The sequence below is a fragment of the Cannabis sativa genome, chromosome 1 (assembly GCF_029168945.1).
Source record: "Cannabis sativa cultivar Pink pepper isolate KNU-18-1 chromosome 1, ASM2916894v1, whole genome shotgun sequence".
In the NCBI taxonomy this organism is placed as follows: domain Eukaryota; kingdom Viridiplantae; phylum Streptophyta; class Magnoliopsida; order Rosales; family Cannabaceae; genus Cannabis; species Cannabis sativa.
Genome location: NC_083601.1, coordinates 45,751,046 through 45,771,335, shown reverse-complemented (window position 1 = coordinate 45,771,335; position 20,290 = coordinate 45,751,046). Strand labels below are relative to the sequence as shown.

General features: G+C 35.7%; 4 protein-coding genes and 1 long non-coding RNA gene across 7 annotated transcripts; 1 reads left to right on the top strand and 4 right to left on the bottom strand.

The window, feature by feature from the left end:
- Window positions 1-16: 16 nt before the first annotated feature.
- Window positions 17-2,954, bottom strand: LOC133038958 (uncharacterized). The gene is made up of 2 exons (XR_009688538.1): window positions 2,094-2,954; window positions 17-223 (listed from the first exon to the last, which is right to left on the bottom strand). It is a non-coding gene; the product is annotated as an uncharacterized LOC133038958 (long non-coding RNA).
- LOC115722342 (ras-related protein RHN1) lies at window positions 824-14,995 on the top strand. Of its 2 annotated transcripts, none has more exons than XM_030651536.2 (7): window positions 824-977; window positions 1,076-1,153; window positions 1,246-1,413; window positions 1,504-1,552; window positions 1,646-1,719; window positions 1,806-1,899; window positions 8,671-8,838. In XM_030651536.2, the coding sequence occupies exons 1-7, from the start codon at window positions 939-941 to the stop codon at window positions 8,766-8,768; spliced, it is 600 nt and encodes a 199-aa protein (XP_030507396.2). In that variant the 5' UTR covers window positions 824-938; the 3' UTR covers window positions 8,769-8,838. The 2 variants fall into 2 exon arrangements, with proteins under 2 accessions (XP_030507396.2, XP_060973655.1); XM_061117672.1 differs by lacking the exon at window positions 8,671-8,838 and adding an exon at window positions 14,263-14,995 and having other exon boundaries at window positions 825-977.
- LOC115705260 (protein ROLLING AND ERECT LEAF 2) lies at window positions 8,960-12,425 on the bottom strand. Its single transcript, XM_030632541.2, has 4 exons — window positions 11,137-12,425; window positions 10,809-10,984; window positions 10,122-10,345; window positions 8,960-9,966 (listed from the first exon to the last, which is right to left on the bottom strand). The coding sequence occupies exons 1-4, from the start codon at window positions 12,197-12,199 to the stop codon at window positions 9,195-9,197; spliced, it is 2,235 nt and encodes a 744-aa protein (XP_030488401.2). The 5' UTR covers window positions 12,200-12,425; the 3' UTR covers window positions 8,960-9,194.
- Window positions 13,777-16,180, bottom strand: LOC115705308 (uncharacterized). 2 transcript variants are annotated; one of them, XM_030632616.2, is made up of 9 exons: window positions 15,867-16,180; window positions 15,707-15,781; window positions 15,448-15,521; window positions 15,244-15,346; window positions 15,098-15,148; window positions 14,726-14,879; window positions 14,446-14,584; window positions 14,247-14,352; window positions 13,777-14,170 (listed from the first exon to the last, which is right to left on the bottom strand). In XM_030632616.2, exons 1-9 carry the CDS (start codon window positions 16,021-16,023, stop codon window positions 14,025-14,027), a joined length of 1,005 nt encoding a protein of 334 aa, XP_030488476.2. In that variant the 5' UTR covers window positions 16,024-16,180; the 3' UTR covers window positions 13,777-14,024. The 2 variants fall into 2 exon arrangements, with proteins under 2 accessions (XP_030488476.2, XP_060973624.1); XM_061117641.1 differs by having other exon boundaries at window positions 14,247-14,584.
- A 967-nt stretch (window positions 16,181-17,147) lies between these two features.
- LOC115705335 (proteasome subunit beta type-2-B) lies at window positions 17,148-19,950 on the bottom strand. Its single transcript, XM_030632648.2, has 3 exons — window positions 19,437-19,950; window positions 19,204-19,327; window positions 17,148-17,790 (listed from the first exon to the last, which is right to left on the bottom strand). Exons 1-3 carry the CDS (start codon window positions 19,592-19,594, stop codon window positions 17,455-17,457), a joined length of 618 nt encoding a protein of 205 aa, XP_030488508.2. The 5' UTR covers window positions 19,595-19,950; the 3' UTR covers window positions 17,148-17,454.
- Between the last annotated feature and the right edge of the window lie 340 nt (window positions 19,951-20,290).

Genomic DNA, 20,290 nt, shown 5'->3' with positions numbered 1-20,290 from the left:
AAAAAAATACATTTAATGGGATTAGAACCCTTGTCCTCTAACCTATATGCTAAGTAGCTTAACCATTATATTAAAATTAATATTATAGTTACAAATATCATCTTTTATTACAAATATATGTTGTAACTAATTAAATTGCATAGATATTTTTTTCTCGATTTTTTTTTCAGGGAGGGCGATTGCCCCGTCTCGATTATATGTGGGTCCGCCCCTCGGAGCCAACCTGTCCATACCAATGTTTAGTTCTTATATGAGGTAGAAATCATTTTCATATGATATGAAATGAATGGACTAATTAAATCGCTTAAATTTCACTTTAAGCATAAGCAAACAAATATGGAAAAGCAACCATCTTTTCATTAAATATAATAAAGACCAATTTGGATCAAATCATGCAATAATTTTCTCAAACATTCTTATCATTATTCTTTCAAAATAATCATTTTGAAAGTATTTAACATAGATAAAAAAAAGAAAAAAACTTATTATTATTAATTTTAAGACATTGTAAAATTTCTTGAAACTCAAACCACTTGATTGTAAGTCACAAAAAATCACTTCAAAAAACGTGTAAATTTATAGAAAGCTACGTATTTTGGATGGAAAAAGAAACTCTAGATCGTATCAAAATGCTAAATAATTAATTTCGATTTGAAAAAGGAATTGTATTGTAAATGCAGAATTCATTAAACTATTAATTGCAAAAACTACTACTACATAAATAAATAAATAAATAAATTACCAACTAACATTCAACAAAACTACTAGTCCTACTTGCGTTGAATCCACTATCCAGTGCTATCTTCTTTATAATATACGTACAATTTTTCAACATCATTAATATTCATTTCAGAACAAAAAGCCAATTATTGCTCTCCAATTCTCTATATTTATTTCTCTTTCTTTCTTTCATTAATTCTAGATTTTTGGTTTTTCTCATGGCAAAGCCAGGAAACAAGATCATACAAGCCAAACTGGTGGGTATGTCTTACCCTTTATCTATATTTTTGTATAACAATTCTTAATCTAAATTCATTTTAGTAAAAATTTTATATCTTCAACTACATATATGCAGGTTCTTCTTGGGGACATGGGAACTGGAAAAACCAGTTTGGTATTAAGATTTGTGAAAGGCCAGTTCTTTAATCATCAAGTAATAAATTCAAATGAAAATATATATTCCATTTTTTTTTTCTTTCTTTTCTTTTATTATGAATCAAAATCATTAACTCTCCTCTGTTATAGGAACCAACTATAGGGGCAGCTTTTTTTACCCAAATATTGTCGTTGACTGAAGCCACAGTGAAATTTGATATATGGGACACAGCAGGACAAGAACGTTATCATAGCTTAGCTCCAATGTACTATCGTGGGGCAGCTGCTGCAGTTGTTGTCTATGACATTTCAACTAAGGTAAATCACCATTTTCACATTTTGGCTACATTCAAAGATTTGATTTAACTATGGTTGAGTGAGAAAGATTTGATTTTTTGTGGCTTAAAGGATACGTTTGTTAGAGCCAAGAAATGGGTTGAAGAATTGCAAAGACAAGGTGAAGTTAAATTACAGATTCAAAGCTTTTGAAATCTGTTCATACTTGATGATGTTATATGTAGTCAATAATAAAAAGTAATGATTTTTGTAGGGAACTTGAGTATGGTGATGGCATTGGTGGCAAACAAATCTGATTTGGAGTCTAATAGAGAGGTTGATGCAGAGGTATTTGTGAAGATTAGATTTTTATTTTTTATTTTTATTTAGTTTTTATCTGCTCAAACATTAAAAAGTTTTACTAATTGTTATAGGAGGGTGAAGAATTTGCTCAAGAAAATGGGATGTTTTATATGGAAACATCAGCAAGAACTGCTGATAACATAAATGAACTGTTCTATGAAATAGGTAACTAAAAATTCAAGCATTCTGAAATTTTTTTCTGCAATATTTGCCTTTTTTAGTTTATGATTTTCATGTTAAATTATCATATAGATTATGAGATATTCAAACACATTAAATGCTAATCTTCTTTACTCATAATCATTAACCAAGATCTATATTTTATTTAAAGCATCACAAACCAAAATAAACATACATACCTTCCATTGATGAACCATCCATTTGATCCATGTTAGAGCATCCAAGAATCCAAACAATCCAATGTAAAACCAAGATTGGAGAGGAGCACAATGTGGAGCTATCCCCTCTTCATCTTATTACCATTAACTTACCTTAAAAACCACTTCTTCATATATAACATATATATATACATCTCATGCCCCTTTAACCCTAAAGGGTTATTTACTAATTGGGCTTAAGTGGTCCAATAATGGTATACTATAATTTAATGGGCCAATTATAGTTTTAAGGGTGCTCTCATGTGCCTCTAACATAATATATGATTATTAACCATCCCATTATGGTAGTGAACAAATATTGGGCACATAGTTAATGATTGCGTTTATGGTATTAAGCTCATGATTATATTAGTCCACAATAATAATTCTAACATTCTCCCACTTGGACAATATAATCAACCACCATAACATTGTCTATCACACATAAGGTAACCAATTAAGACGTACATAATATCATATCGACAGGATACATGTATTATGTATGAATTGACCTTGAAGACATTTATCCATTAACAATCATTAACAATCGAACTAAACATGCATGAGGTACGACAAAATTGAGATTATGCGCATTCATCTCGTTTTGTACCTGTCACTTCCTTGAACAACGACATATATGTATAAGCATACATATGTAATAACAATAAAGAAGTGACTTCAGTATCATAATGCATGTTCTTAACAAAACACAAGCCATAAGCAATCCGTACAAAATACTAGCATGTTCAATACATAAATAACAAACTCCCACTGAGCTTAATAAGCTAGGCTTCCAACAATCCCATTCGGGCAACATGCTCCAAAAAAACACATATGGGTAAGCCTTTCGTTAGTGGGTCTGCTAACATGCCAGTGCTAGGCGTGTATTCAATGGAAATAGGAGACTTTGTAACTTTCTCTTTAACAAAATAGTACTTTTGTCAATATGCTTTTGAGCGAAGTACTTCTAGTGTTCTTAGAGAGAAAGCTATCGCCGCGTAATTACCACAATATAATTTCAGCGGCCTCGCGATAAAGGCTACAGCATCTAGTGCTGAAATGAAATTCTGCAGCCATATTGCTCAACAAGTAGCCTCATAACACGCCATATACTCTGCCTCCATTGTGGATGAAGCTATGAGTGTCTGCTTGACACTTTTCCACGATACAGCTCCTCCAGCCATCATATAAATATAGTCTGAAGTGGACCTTTTATCGTCCACGCATCCGCATAATCGGCGTCACCGAACCCAACTATATCCAGTGTCGCCGCCGATAGGTCAACATATGATCCTTGGTACCCTGAAGATACCGCATGAACTTCTTAACCGCTTTCCAAATGGCTAAGTCCGGGATCACTCAAGTACCTACCCAACACGCCAGCAACAACGGCAATATCAGGGCGTGTGCATACTTGAGCATACATAAGGCTACCAAACCGATGACGCATACGTAACAATTTTCATTTCATCTCTCTCTTTATCATTTTGTGGACATTGAGCCTTTCGAGAACTTGTCACCCTTCACTATCTAAGTGCCTTCCCGAGAAGAACATGAATGCATATTGAATCTTTTCAAGATCCAATCAATGTAAGTTTTCGAGACAAAAGAAGAATACCATTGGCCCTATCTGGTGGATTTGAATCCCAAGCGCATAAGAAGCACTTCCAAGGTCTTTCATGTCAAAATGGTCAAACAAGAGTTGTTTATCTTAGCCAACAGGTCAGAATTATTAGATGCAAGAAGGATGTCATCAACACACGGTACCAAGAAAATGAAACTGCTCCCACTGACCTTCATGTGTATACATTGATCCACCATATTCTCCCACTTACAATCATATCAAACTTGAGATACCACTCTCTTGATGCTTGTTTAAGCCCATATATTGACTTCTTGAGTTTGCAAACCGTGTGTTCTTAGCCAAATTTCTCAAAACCTACATGTTGAGCCATGTACACATCCTCAGATAGGTCACCATTCAAGAAGGCAGTCCTTACATCTATTTGTTTGAGTTCTAGATCAAAATGGGCTACTATAGTCACAATGATTCGCAGCGAATCTTTGGTGGAAACAGGCGAAAAAGTTTCTTTGAAATCAATGCCCTCTCTCTGACTATAGCCTTTAGCCACAAGTCGAGCCTTGCACCTCTCCACTTGCCCATTTGAGTCACGTTTGATCTTATACACCCATTTGCACCCGATGGGTTTACAACCTTTGGGTAGTTCAACTAACTCCCAAACTTCATTTTGTGACATAGAACTCAATTCTTCTTTCGTTGCATCCACCCACAATGTAGATTTAGGACTATTCATTGCTTCTTAGTAATGGGCCGGCTCGAATCATCTCGCACATTAAACTCATGTTCCCGCATATGTAAACAAGATAGTCATCGGGAATAGCAGGGCTACGAGTTTTGTTATCTTTTCACTACAATCTCATCGTCCCCCAAATCAAGATTTTCATCTTGTACTGGATCTTAAGGTTCACCATGAGCTTCTATTGGAACTTGTTCAATCATAGGATCATTAATAGGATTAGCAGCGGAAGCGGAAGCAACATGTACAGGGACATAGATACGTTCTTCCCTGAATACAATTTTTCTTGACCCTTGACTTGAACCAAATTCATCCTCAAAACAGACAACTCGGTCTGATTCCATCATCCTAGTGGTGTGAGAGGGACAATAGAACTTAGAACCTCTTGAACCAATAGTGTAGCTTACAAAACTCTCACTGATAGTCTTCGGATCCAGCTTCTTAGATTTAGGGTTATATGGCCTTACCTTAGTCTTGCATCCCCAAACGTGAAAGTAATGCAAACTCGATTTCTTGCTTGACCACAACTCGTATGGCGTCTTTGGAACCGACTTGCTAGGCACTTGATTCAAGATATAAGCATCAGTCCTTAATGCCTCACCCCATAAAAACTCTGGTAAGTTAGAATGAATTAACATACAACTTACCATATCAAGAAGTGTGCGATTTCTTCTTTCAAATAATTTCATTCTCATTTGGGGTGTACTTGGCATTATATATATCTTGCATCGATATGCCACGTTTCGCAAGTATACGGCAAACGGCCGGGGTTCCTTCCAAGCTTTCATCATAACGCCCATAATACTCTCACCTCTATCGAATTGACAACTTTAATCTTCTTTTCCTTTTGAAGCTCAACATTCGTCTTGAAAACTTAAAGGCATCTAAAGATTCGCATTTTTCACTAATGAGCTCAATATGACCATATCGGGAAAAGTCATCGATGAAGGTAATGAAGTAATTATAGCCGCCCATAGCAGGTGGAACAAAGGACCCACAAATGTCATTGTGAATAAGCTCCAATACATCGTGCACTTATCGACTTACTCTTTCTAACCTTAGCGATTAGCACTTTCCCTTTTATACAATCAACACATGCAAAGGAATTCAGAGAAATCGAGATCTTGAAGTACACCATCTTTCACCAATCTCTCCATTCTAAATATGGCCCAAACGTTTATGCCAAAGCATGGAAGATTTCAATTCTAATCTTGCACGTTTGGAACCAACAACAACATTAAGAGAAGAAGAGGAAAGGTAAGAGGGAGAAGTAACAGAAACAACATCATATAAATCAAGCTTATATAAACTAGGCAATATAGAGTCAAGATACAAAATTAAATTTCTAGTTCCAAAAGAAGACTATAATCTAGTCTATCCAAAAAGATACAGAAAACAAGTTCCTCCGAATAGAGGGCAAGTAAGCAACATCTTGCAATTCCAAAAAATGTTCTGTATTTATCTGTAGTCTAAATCCCAAAACTCTATTCGACTTTAGTATCGTCTTCCATATATACGTAACTTTCCGAACTATTCGACCTTCTTTGATTTGTCACTGCCTTTCTTCTCTAAGTGGGCTTTTGGTCACTAGAGTTGTTGGAAGTGGACTCTCTCTTCTGAGAATTGCTTGGGTTCGTTACCAGGGAGATGCTTCTTGCTTTTCCCTTTTTCAAGTCCTCCTCTTCCTTAGCAAGAATGGCAGTCATCTCCTCAATGGTCCATTGCTCCTTTTGAGCATTGTAGCTTGATTTGGTCGAATCAAACTGAGAGGGAATGGTTTCCATCACAAACTACACCATGTAATCCTCACCAAGATCCAATCCCATACCTTTGAGCTTTTGGTAACAACCCACGCTGTCAATGTGAGATCTAATGTCGCCCGAATCAAAGATAATTAGTCCGATGGAACAAAGTCAAGCATTCATTTTTCTCATTCTTTTCGAGAAGTTCTTGTACTTTTCCTTGATCGCATTGAGAAAATCTTTTGCAATCTCATTGGGGAATACTATCACGAATGGACTCATCCATGTGATATCTCATAAGCATCAGGACAACAACGATTGGAATGCTCTCAATTCTCATAGGACATTCTATCCTTTTCGGTGGTATCATGAGTAGGTTTCGGAGGTGCATCGTCTGGCCAAATCCACTCTCATGAGAGTTGAATTCATCATGAGAGATTCTACCAATTGCTTCGTGGTTAGTTCGTTCGGCGTACGACATGGCAGAGGTTCTTGGATTGCTTAAAGTTAATGAGAAACAAGAGCAATAACCATTAAATGCATGTTATAACATAATCATGCCATTTGTGCTCTCTTCTCATAAATAAATGATCACAAAATAACAAATGATCATTATGCATGCTAGAGTTCTCAGACAAATTAACAAGATGGAACTCATACACAGGTAAGAACAATCTATTAAATATTATAATCAAATACATTAATTCACTATCGAAAGGATAGATAAATTGTGATTCATAATATTTAATAATTTTCTTCACCATACTAAGCATCTTTAATAAGCAACCATCATCGATAGGATAATTAATTACTTATAAAGATCTTAATGTTATTTGGAGGAAAATACAATACTTAAATAAATTAATATTTAAGTGTTCCTCATTACCAAACAATTTTCCATGCTTAATCTTACGATAGGTAAGAAAATAAGCATTAATTATTTAAATAAACATTAATTTATGCCATAACAAGATAATATTAATAACTAAGATTATGAATAAATTCATGAATTAATATTATGCATAAATTAAGATGAGAAAATGATAGAATGCTAAAAATAGAATAAATTGGTGAAAATGGCCCAAAATTAGACCTTGCACGCGCCCCACGCGCCCAGTTTTTTTTTTTTTTTTAAAACTATCGTACGACATGTCGTTTTGAAAAATGACATGTCGTTTGGTAAAAACGACACGTCGCAGTCATAAAACGACCCGTCGTTTTTCGCTGGAAATGGGCTGAGCCTTCGTGCGTACGACATGTCGTTTGTGGAGGACGACGTGTCGCAGGGTGAAAAACGACCCGTCGTTTTCTGCCCAAAAACGACCTTCATTCAATGCAAAACGACACGTCGTTTGGCTGACAGAGCCAAAACGACATGTCGTTTTTCTGCTCCAAAAAACGACGTTTTTCACCCATGATAAACGACATGTCGTTTGACCGACAGAGGCAAAACGACATGTCGTTTTCGTCATCCCCGTCACCCAACAAACTTCCCCGTAGATTAAAGGGTCCGCTGCCCGCAACTCCTGGATCGCGCGACCCATTTCGTGACCCGATTGGTTGGAGCATTCCCGGCCACCAAAACCGACGACGTTTGAGGGATTATGTTCCATTTTCAACCCTCTATCAATTTCTTCCATTCATTTCATCCATTTTTACAAGAAAAACCATTACTCATAAAATACAACAAATCCGAAAATGGCTTTCACCATTGATGAACACCTCCATAGCAATAAAATAAAAAAAAAAACCATAGAAAATATATATAAACCCATTTAAAGAGTAAATCTCATATTTACATTTCATGAAACATATAAATCCGAAAAAGACAAAAAATTGTAATAAATTTCAGATTTGAAAATAAAATGGGTTAGTTCAAAATATTATGGAGCTCTAAAATTAAATATACTAGCTCTTGATACCAATTGTTAAATTATCATATAGATTATGAGATATTCAAACACATTAAATGCTAATCTTCTTTACTCATAATCATTAACCAAGATCTATATTTTATTTAAAGCATCACAAACCAAAATAAACATACATACCTTCCATTGATGAACCATCCATTTGATCCATGTTAGAGCATCCAAGAATCCAAACAATCCAATGTAAAACCAAGATTGGAGAGGAGCACAATGTGGAGCTATCCCCTCTTCATCTTATTACCATTAACTTACCTTAAAAACCACTTCTTCATATATAACATATATATATACATCTCATGCCCCTTTAACCCTTAAGGGTTATTTACTAATTGGGCTTAAGTGGTCCAATAATGGTATACTATAATTTAATGGGCCAATTATAGTTTTAAGGGTGCTCTCATGTGCCTCTAACATAATATATGATTATTAACCATCCCATTATGGTAGTGAACAAATATTGGGCACATAGTTAATGATTGCGTTTATGGTATTAAGCTCATGATTATATTAGTCCACAATAATAATTCTAACATTTCAAACACTTACATGCCTATATTGTGTTATGTAGCAAAGAGACTTGCAAAAGCTTGCCCCTCAAAACCAAATGCCATGAGTCTAAACAATGAAGACCAAAGCAGAAGAAGATCATTTTGTTGCTTAGGGTGATCCTAATCACTACTGAGTTTCTCTGTTTTTTGTTAGTCTCTTTTAACATGTAATTAAGCTTATTTATTTTTTTAAGAAAACAAATAATGGCATGATTATTAGATCGCAATGGAATAAAATTAAATTTGCCTTTTTAATTTTTAATTACTATCACCAGCAACAAATCCAAATTAATTACAGAACACTGGAGCTTATGAAGAAAGCCAGATAAATATATTTAACACAACTTACAATATGATTTTCAAGGTTTTGTCCCATAGAAAGAATTGCATGAGCTTTTATAAGTAATATATCACATCCTTGGCTCAAAAATATAGTGTAAAAAACATTAAATAATCTAAAATGGATGGAAAATTTTGAAAAAGGTACACAGAAGTGAGCAAATTTTATGAACAGACTAGGGCATTATTGTGGGGAGTTCTCACTTCAATTCCGGGATTGCGATATGGAACTCAGGTCCCTGTAAATTTCTGAACACGCAAGGGAAAAATTGTATAGTGCCCTGAAAAGCTCCGGCAAGCGATTTTTGAGACTAGCTATTGACTTTTCCCTCACCTGAAGGCAATGCCTCTGGTAGGCTTCTTGCTCCTCTTCCAACCTCTTCTTCACTGACTCCACCGCGAACTGCTTTTCTGCAAGAATGGTATCTTCTGTTGTACCTGTCTCCCCTTCATCTGGTATTGTACGCTCTTTATGTTTGTGATACCATTCCTCCAATGCCCGAGTTTTCCGACTAAGCTCCTTACTGGTTTCTTCGCATTTCTCTCTGAGTTTTAGCTCTTCTTCTTGCTGACGCATTATTGTGTCTATCACGGCAGCAAAGTTGGAAATAGCAGATTTGGCAAGCTCATCTGGAATTTTCTCCAAATGATCCTGCCAAGTAATGAGAAGTCTCTGTATGGGGGGGTTTTGAGGCCTTGGTGGGGATGAAACTTTCTCTTTTAAGCTGCTCTCAGTTGGAATAAGATTAAGCTTTAGCCAGAAGTTTAGGGCTTTTATATAATCTTTTTGCTTATTTACAAGGCTCTCAAAATGTACATGCCAATCATGCACAACACCATGCAACTGCGCAGTACGAGAATGATGATGCTCGGTCGTTTCCTTGGGGCATTGTGAGATGTCAAAATATTTGAGGGCCTGGGAAATTGTTAGTTGAGCCTCATGATGATCTCGCATGGTATCCCACATATTTGTCATCCTGCAATTGTTGACACACAGAAGACATTTCACAATTTCAAAATGGGATTCAAATCTTTTGGAATTTGGATGGGACAAGCAGACACCCTTTCCCAAGATTGACATGAAAATGCAAAACCAAATCCATTTTTGTTACATTGAAGAGAAGAAACTCACCCGTTAACAAGCTGAACAAGTTTTGGATATAACTGCTCATCTCGTAAGCGATTGATCTCTGAAACTGTTGAATCCATGGATTGAATGTCAACAATGTATCTTGTGTGCAGATGACTTACTGCTGCTTTCGCTTTCTCCACTGCGTCTGGGTTGGAAGCCCGTTTCTTTAGCTTATTAAGTGAGTTAACTTTCCGTTGGTACTCGAATTTCATAACCTCACCTGCCTATCCAGAAATAATTAACCCAACTAAATTGTAATGTCGAGCAGTTGATGACTAAAGCTCAATTATAACATAAACAAGACAAAATAGACTATAATACCTTATCTCAAAAGACCTAACCTAATCAAAATCAATACAGAAGTTCCCAATATAAATCTCTAAAACTGTTAACTTTAAGGAAAAATAGACTATAATACCTTATCTCAAAAGACCTAACCTAATCAAAATCAATACAGAAGTTCCCAATATAAATCTCTAAAACTATTAACTTTAAGGAGTATGAGAATGAAGTAGCAGATTTCACAACTGTTATGAAAACAAAATATAACAGTACTGAACTTTACCCTTTAGTGAATTTGTTAAATGTTATGTAAGGTGGAAGGAAGAAACTTGAGCAATATAATTGGCAATTCAACAGCTAGAAAGAAAAAACAACGATAACAAAGAGCTTAAGAAGAAATTGCACCTTCACTTCATCGTAGAGTTTTTTTTCCCATGCTAATAATTTATCCAAAATAGAGGCATGCGTTTCATTCTCTTCTGTATCAAACTCATCATTTCCATCTTCAACATTAAATTGGCCTCTAAATGACCTATTCCATGTAATCACACGCATCACTCTAGCAGAGTGATCAATATGCCCTGTTAAACACACCAAAAGAAGGAAATTTATTTCAGATTCCAAAACCACTCTAAACAGCTTTAACAATCAATCAATAAATTACACAGACCAAAAAAAAATGGCACCTTTAATATCAAAATGCAAACTTTTTTCAGCCTACTTACTTACTTACCGCGATTATCAGCAAAATTCGAGTGATAGTGAAGCCGGGTTGCCTCAAGCATCTTCGAAACCTCATGGGCACTCTCAGAAGCTTTCAGAAAATGATCATCAAGATCATTAAATAGCTTAACTAAATTAACACCTTTACCACTCATTCTTTTTGCATCCCCTGAACTCGAACCCACTTGCTTCACCTTCTTCATACTCTTCCCAGCAGCAACAACAGCGTCAGCAGCATCCGGAGGAGGAGGCGGCGGAGTATCCAGAGGAGGTTCATCCACCGCTACAACCTCCTGCATGGGTTCCTCCGGGTCAACCTTTCCACTACTCCCAACTTCCTCTTCTTCCACAATCTTAGGCCTATTGTCATACCCATTACGCTCTATGTCTTCTTTCGAAAAATTAATCTCATGATGATCCATCTCACTAGTTAGAGTCCTAGGCATAGAAACGTTAAAGAAATACTCGTAAGTCTCCTGTTGCTGATACGACGTCGTTGAGGTACTTCCGTTCACATGAGATTCCGAAGGCGGCGGCGATTGTTGTACCACCGCCGGCGCCGGCGCCTCTCTGTTACTTCTACTATTTCTCTTTCTTCTCAAAGACCCACCTTCGTTCTCAATTTCATTCTCCTCCTCGTCTTCTTCTTCCACGATGGTCTTGGGCTTGGGCTTGGGCTTGGGCTTGAGTTTGGGTTTAATTTCGGGGGAGGGGATCTGCATCTCCGGCGGCATGGTAGCCGCGCGCTGAAGCGGAGAAGTAGAGAAATTCGCAGGCGGAGGCGGCGGAGGAGGAAGGGTTTCGGCGAATGGGGCTGCGCCGGCACTACCGCCGCCAACGCCAACGGGAGCTGACGTGGAATTGGATTGAACCTGGCTCAATTGAGGATTCTGAACCTCACCCTCGGCGTAGTCGCTTAGGGCTGCGCCGGTGTTCTTAAGATACATGGCGTAAGAGGAATGAGCCGCCGCAAAGGCGTTGCGAGCGATCACGGCTTCTTTCATGTATTGCTTCCGCTCTTTACAGCGAGCCACGGCTTCTTCGTTCTCGATCTTCGATTGCCCACAACCCATCTTGTAGTTCGCGCCGGCGATTGATGGGTCGGCTTTAGATTTGGCTAATAAATCATCTATCTATCTATGTAACCGTTTTCTAGAGAGAGAAACAAATAATGGCAAGGAGAGAGAGAGTTGTGTGCTTTGTTGGGTTCTTCTCTTCTCTCTCTGCACTTTTTTCAGTGTGAGGACAAAAGAAAGAATAATTGGAAGAAGAAAGAATACAAAGACGGTGCCGTTTTAACTTTCTTTATTTATTAATTTTTCACCATAAATAAATAATTATTTACATATTGGCTGTAAACCTGTAAAGGAAAGAGCCAGACAAATAATGAATTATTAGGAAATTGAACTACGATATTCGAGGATGAGAAACACTCAAGTGTTTGGATCTTTTTTGTTTGATGACAAAATGGGCATATGGTCAAATAAGAAATCAAAACAAATTAGAATTAAATAACCAAGAATTAAATGTCATGTGTGCCATGGAATCTATCAAAAAACGGAAAAGAAAAAGAAAAAACTTTGTATTATTTATGTGTGAATAAATTGTGTGATTTAAATTACACACATACTCATAGTTATTAAGTCTTCACCTTATTATAAAATTTCAGTAACTGAATAAATAATGTTGTGTAATATTTTAGTGTGTGTATATTAATATTGAAACAATCTACTTACTCTTTAATTTACTCAACAAAATTCTTTCTTTAACAATATATAAACACTTTGAAATAATAAAAAAATATTTACAAATTATTTAAATAGTTAAAATAAATAAAAATTTTTACTTTAATTTATAATTTTAGCTATAAAGTTAAAACTTATCTAAACACATATTGTGATAAGAGTAAAGTAAGAGTAAAGAGTGGACTTATTCTAGTCTCAAAATCTAAATGTGATAATACCATTATTGAAACTATGAAAACTATTAAAAAGAATCAATATTCCCAAGTTGGGATTGGGAGGTAAGCAAAGAGTGATAGTACCAAACAAGTACCCACCTCAAAAGGGTCATACTTATATTTAATTAATAATTAATAATTTAAATATATTTGTTAAAGTGAGTGGCTTTATAGTTTAAGCATGAAAAAATGAACGTTATACAGATTATATTCATTATTATAAGACAACATGAAACAGAAAATAGAGGAGGATCGATTCTTTGAGCTGGCTATAAAATAAATAACAATACTCAAAAAGTGAAATCTTCAAAATGCTAAAGACAGAACTAGCCTAGCTGTACCAACCATTGTCTGCCACGTGGATTAGATCCAACATTTACCCAATCTGGGAAACACTAGCATTATATGTAAAGCAAAAGACAATAGAATAGATGTTAACTGTGTCACAAACCTTTTTATTTTCATCTTAATAGGTTTGAGTTTTTTTTTTTTTTTTTTTTTTTTTTGAATTAAGCGTTTATATATTACAATGCATAACTTAAGACTCGAATCCAGGACCTCCAACACACACACCTTCCTATGGCTATAGCTAGGAATGTTTGGTAGTTGAATAATACTATGGGCCACATTCCAGGCCCAGGCCCATACATAGACCCATCTTTCCATCCTCAATACACTGTAGTTTCATCATTGAAGCTGAAATGTCTGGTGTAACGATTACTTGCTGAGTTAGCTTTTAGCTTTTTATAGCAATGGCCACCACACAATGCACTAGAGCACTAGTACAGATTCTGATATACCCTTTCTTGTTTCTTTAACAGTAGATTCTGATATTATATACTTTACAAAAGGAAAAGTACTATTACATGTGGAGGAAACCATGACTAGAATTTTCTGCATACCAAAAAGTAGTAATGATAATAATATTATAGGACAGACTAGAATTTTCTTCTATGGTACTTAATCTCCCAAATCTCAACTTCATGTCCTCTGTCATATTCTCTCACATATTGAGGAATTTTTGACATGTCAATGCACTTGGCCACAAAGCAAGGCCTTGAACAATCTTCAATTCCTTCAAAATCTGCAACCAATCCATTCCAAATTTAAAACATAAAATCTGGAACGTTAACTATTATCTATGGCAAAAGAATTCTGACCTTCTTCGTCTTGCAGATAGCTTCGGAAATGTGCATAACCATTTGCAACGACATTGAGATCGTCAAGGCTGAAGTTGTAGCGCTTTTCCATTGCTAAGTAAAGCACCTGATAAACAAAATGATTCCCATTAATGATACTATTCTTACTAATATATTTGCAGGTCTTACTATGGACCATTTTAATGTTATTGTATTGTACCTTTTCTGATCCTATAGACATTAATCTTTCTACTGTACTGAAAAATGCATCGGTCAGTTCATCGCTGTATATGACATCCGCAGCTAGAAGTATAGAAGCTCCCTGTGCTTCTTCAACTTCTGAGGAGGTCCATAAATGCCTAAACAATCCATCAAATGAAACAGCACATGTTTCCCACATTAACAATAATAAGAAATAGTACTAAGAATGAAAAACAATGTGTGAACCTTAGTTCTAATTTCTAAAGCAGGGAAAGGGGAAAACAAAAAAGATGTGCTACCGATTAGAAGTAGGCGAGTCTTGGAGGCCTATTTGAGGAGGCCAGGAGTTCATCCAATCAAGTTCACGAACATGAATGATAGCTCGACAATTAATTGATTCAGTATTAAGGTCGACATTCTTAGCACAGTTGTTGAGGATCTTTTCACCATGGTCTGTCACCAATCCAAGAAAATAACATTTTGCTTACAAAATATTGTTTTACTACATTGGTTTCCTTCATTGAAAACACAATCATCTGATGAAATCACAAATGGATCATTGTACTCAATAAGGTTTACTGATTTTTGACAAATTATTTCCAAAGTAACAGCCAAATGCCTTTATTAATTTATCAGCCAAAACAAGAATTAGAGAAGCAAAATTACTCTACCTGTTAAAAACACAGTTTTAGCAACACGAGCAAGTAATATACCAGCCAACCCTGATAAAGAAATATAATGGAATCTGGTTATTTTAAGACAAAAAGAAGTTTTTAACTTAAATTTGTTTATTCTTAGTTAAAGATTTGCATTATACCAGTGCCAGCACCAAGTTCTAATGAAACAATTCCCTCAAATTCAGACGATGTAAACATCTTATCCAACAAAAAATCAGACAACAACAGTTCTGCTTTCCACACCTGAAGAGAGAAATAAAGTATTATACAACAAATATGCATATATATACATATATAAGAACATAAAACAGCATAAAAGCAACAGAGTTAACCAATAAACTTACTTGCAAACCCACATTTGGAATTGAAGATGTTATATTATGCTGGATAACCACACGAATTTTTTTTGTTGATGATTCTGTATAGTGAAAAGCATTGAAGTGGAACAGTTTGTGTTTAGTCAAAATGTTAAAAAGTTTGAACCTGAGGACCTAAAATTAAAGGCCCAAACTTGAATAGGAAAATCATGATTGAGTAATTACAAGCTAAACCCACTTCGTAAAAAATAGAAAAGGTTAATACTTGAAAAGAGAGAAGACTCACTGCTGCGTCTAGTAAGAACAAGATCGCCATCCTCATCCAGCAAAACCGATTTTTGCGTTGAATCTGCTTCAACTTCTATCTAATGCAAAAATATAATAATGTATTGTAATTTGTAATGGTAGAGACCAGAGAGCTTAGGGAGAGGGGGGATTTGAATTACCAGGAGGAGGAGCGGAGAAGAAGAAGTAGGAATGGTGGGAGCCAGAATGAGCAGGTGGGCAACCCAAGTGGACCTCGCTCATCACATGATCTTTGAACTCTTCTGCCGATGAAGATGGTAATGGCAATGAAGAAGATACAGCAGCTCTGTCTTCCATGGACGGTCAAGTTTGTGACTAGTGACCTGTGAGTGACCAAAACCCAATTCGACTTCACTGATGATTCTCTTTCCATATTTTCCTCCGTACGACAATGATTTACGGATCAGACTGTGTTCAGACAATGTGTCGTTTGTTATTACGGTAAATACCGAAACTTTTGAATTTATATATAGCATAAAGTATAAATTTATAAACTATTTTTTTAGTAGTATAAGTATTAAATATTTATAAAATTGTAATTTTTTTTTAATAAATTCAAAATAGAACATTTACTTAAAAATAGAGATGAAAATTTATACCGCGGGGATGGGTAATCGCGGGGACCCGCCCCTAATGGGGTGGGGATTCTCCATTTTGGTGGTTAATGGAGCGGTGGTGGAGGACAATTTCAATACCCGAAGCGGGGATGGGGCGGGGGCGGAGATAATATTATCCGCACCATATCCGACCCCGATATAGATATATATAATTTTTTTTATTTTTTTTTCAAACTTTGAGACATATTTAGTTTTTATTTTCTATTAGGTTATGCTTTTTTTAAGTAGGTTTATCTTTTATCTTCTATGAATTATGAATGCATAATAAATATTTGTGAGAATATTGGTTTAATTTATTTTTTTCAATTATTTTAAATTAATTTGTTTTTTCATTCCCCGAATCCGTTGGTTATTAGACGGGGATGGGGGTATAAATAGGTAACGGAGATGGGGGCGGGGATTGCATTCCCCGTACATTAACCGACCAATTTCCATCTCTACTTAAAAAGCAAAAATTATTGTGTTTATACATTTACTGTTAAAAAAAATTATTAAATTTTTACGGCTTATAACTCAAAATGCTATTAATCTTAATTATTATTTTTAATTCCAATATTACCTCAAATTTGAGCAACTTTATTAATTTTTCATAGTTGGGTTTACCCAATCTAAAGTAAATATTTTCACTAAGGTTATTCTACTGCACCAAATCTGAAACAGAAACGTTGAAACACTATTTGCTTCAGCTTCTTCTTACCATTTTCAATTTTTGGTTTTTATATATTTTTTCTTTTTTAGGGTTAAAAAAAACCACTAATAGAAATGTAATAAACTTTGAAGACATAAGAGGCACAAATTAGAACCTTTGACATGATTAATCTTTCCCTTAATTATAACCATCAATATATAAGTCCTCTCTTGTTACCACTGGTCTCAGATTAGGGTGGACATGGCCGGCTCTAACATCCTCACTTAGGACCAGAGGCTTGGGCAGAAGAGAGTCAAGAGACAATACTTGGCCTGGTGACATTGCCAACTGAGATGATACTATTGGGGTATTTGAAATTGAAATCAAGTCTAGACATGGTTCCTCTGTTGATTATACAAACTAAAAGCCCAAAATAAAAACAACAGAAAATAAGGTCTGATGATAACAACAGTCACTAAAACGTCAAACAGAAGGAACGACACTAGTATCACTGATGGATTCACGCCAAGCATACTGTCTTGCTCCATCTTTGTCAACAATCTTGATCAAGAAATTTGGTGGTGCAACAACCAGCCTAGATCGAATCTCCATAATGCATTTATCGACCAAATCAATCGCTTCTTCCAATGACATGCCACTGTGAAAATGTCTATCCATCATAGAGAGTGAAAAGTAGGATCCATAACCAAATGCTCCCTTCTCAACCTTGTGAAGTGTGGCAATGTAGTCGATGTAATAGAGTGATGGCCCTGTCTCCTTATCATATCCAGCTAAAAGGATGTTGACAGAGTAAGGATTCTGCAAAATAAATATTATAAATAATTAAGATACAGTTAAACAAGAACCGAAGCCTGCAAAGATTATAGGAGGCAAGTACAAGCACGAAAAATGCAGCTCGATATATCATGATGCTAATTGCACACAAAACTCCCATCTTGTTATTGAAGCTAGATGTTGAGACATACATTCTGTGTCATTAGACCACAGTCAAATCAAAAGATCCTAGAAACTAGATTTCTGGATTCTGGTTCAACTGTTAATGAATCCAGAACACATCAGTTATTGCAAAGAAACTAAATGAATTTAGAATGCTTGCATGGAAATTTAAAAGTATCACATATTCTACTAACTAGAAAGACAAAATTCAAATGGGAGTAAGACAGCAAAAGGAATACAGGAGACAAGAAAATATAGAAACTATGCAGCAAGTGTGAAGTAAAGTCGTTCTAATTTCATATGTTTATTTACTAAATTCAACTTCTTTTTTCAATTCTGCATTCTTCTAACTAATAGAAGAAATCAATACTGAGAATGTCAGAATCGACCAAAATGAAATAAGCCATAGGCACCTAATCAGTTCAAAAACACAGGAAAGGAGAACTCAGTATCACATATAGTATGTTGTCACTACAGCACCATAACTTCGTAACTTGTTATTCCGATAGCTAAGCAACGTCTATTTGAAACTCATAAGTTAATAAAATGAAAAAAACAAAAAGTTACAGCTAAAATTGAAAAGAACAAAAGCTTACCACTACCCAAATGCCATGACGCTTACACTCGAGTTCTTAAAAATTTCTCTCAAGCTACAATGTAAAGTGAGTTAAGGGGTTTCAATCAACAAATTTAAATAGGCTGTAGCAGGTAGAAACCTAATCTAATCTTCAGATCAAACAAAATACAGGGTACTACTAGTAGTCACATATAGTCTCAGCCTCCATAAGCACCATAACCTGCCAACCTGACTTTCAGTTTCACACTTGCACATGAATCACACATCAAACAAACGCAAAAGAAGGACCATGTGCAAACATCTTTGTAATTTACCCTAATCCCTTTGGAAATTAATTTACAATTCAAAGGAAATTTTAGTTTTAACCACTCCTTCAAAACTGATTCACTTCCTACCACATTGATTCATATCGTATGAATTTCCAAAACACATCTTTAATAACCTAAAGCAAATAAAACCCTAGAATGTCCATCTGCTTAAACCCAGTTTCAAAATCTAATCAATCATTTGAATTTTTAACTTCAATATTGGTACATTTAATCAAATGCCACCATACATATTCAAATAAACAAACAAAAAGAAAACCCTAGACTATCCATCTACTTAAACCCATTGCGAAAAAGTAAGAATTTAAGTGGAGCATAATCCCCAAATGAAAACAATATCACAACAATTGAAAAGAAAAACTAATCAAATACCTTTCGTAAAGCGGTGGCGAGCTCGCCCCGAGTAAAGTTAGCAGCGGCAGCAGTGGTAAGGGGAATCCCATTACGGAATTGGTACAAAGCTACGTTTTTCTGTATGTACTCAGTAAATTGAACCCTATTTCACAACCCAATAAAAGAAAATAAGCGCGGATTTTTATACACAAATAATTAAGTTCAGAAAAGAGACAAATCGAATTGAGGAAGAAATGAATGGATGAATGAACCTGTCACCAGACTCGCCGCTAGCGGCAACGAGCTTGTGTGAGTCAAGGACCATGATCTTGTCCTCGTTGGATTTGTGAACGAGAATGCTGTTCACCGCCGATGTGTCGGCCACCACCACGGCGAAGCCGTTCCCAACCATTCCGAATACGCACTCCATCTTCGTCTTGCTTGATCTAGCGACTCTTCCTCGGCTTGGAGTGGTTTTAAAAGCGACTTGAACTTGAGCAACAAGTTCTAATCTTTATGAAATGAGACCCTTGAAAAAGTGAAACCCACCTCACTTCCTCTTTTACTTTATTTTATTTCAATTTATAAAATCAAAAAAAAAAAGTAAAATTAAGATTTTGACTATAAACAAAGAAAAATTTGGTACTAAACCCTCACAACTATCATTTTAACTTGCACTATTTGAATGTCTTGGAATCGGATGGCGATTCACAAAGACGGGGCATTAGCTTTTACCATTTACATGACTTTAATCTTGTAATGCTTGCAAAACAAGGTTGGCGACTCTTTATCTCAGCCAAATCTATAAAACTAAGTATTACCCTCGGTCAAATTTTCTCACTATTGACCTTGGTAATATTCAAGTTTTGTCTAGTGGAACATTTGGCAATCACAAGATCTTGTTAAGCTTGGTGCTAGACGTACCATAGGCTCGAGAACCACTACTAGTATTCTTCTCATTCCTGGTTGCCTAACCCTTCCAATTCGTTTGTGACTTCCACTCATCCAGGCTTACGTCACAAGATGGTCAACTCTTTATTCGATCACAGCAACATATCTTGGGATTATGAGATTATTCAAAATATGTTTAATGATCGAGATGTGTCTCTGATACTAGGCCTACTTT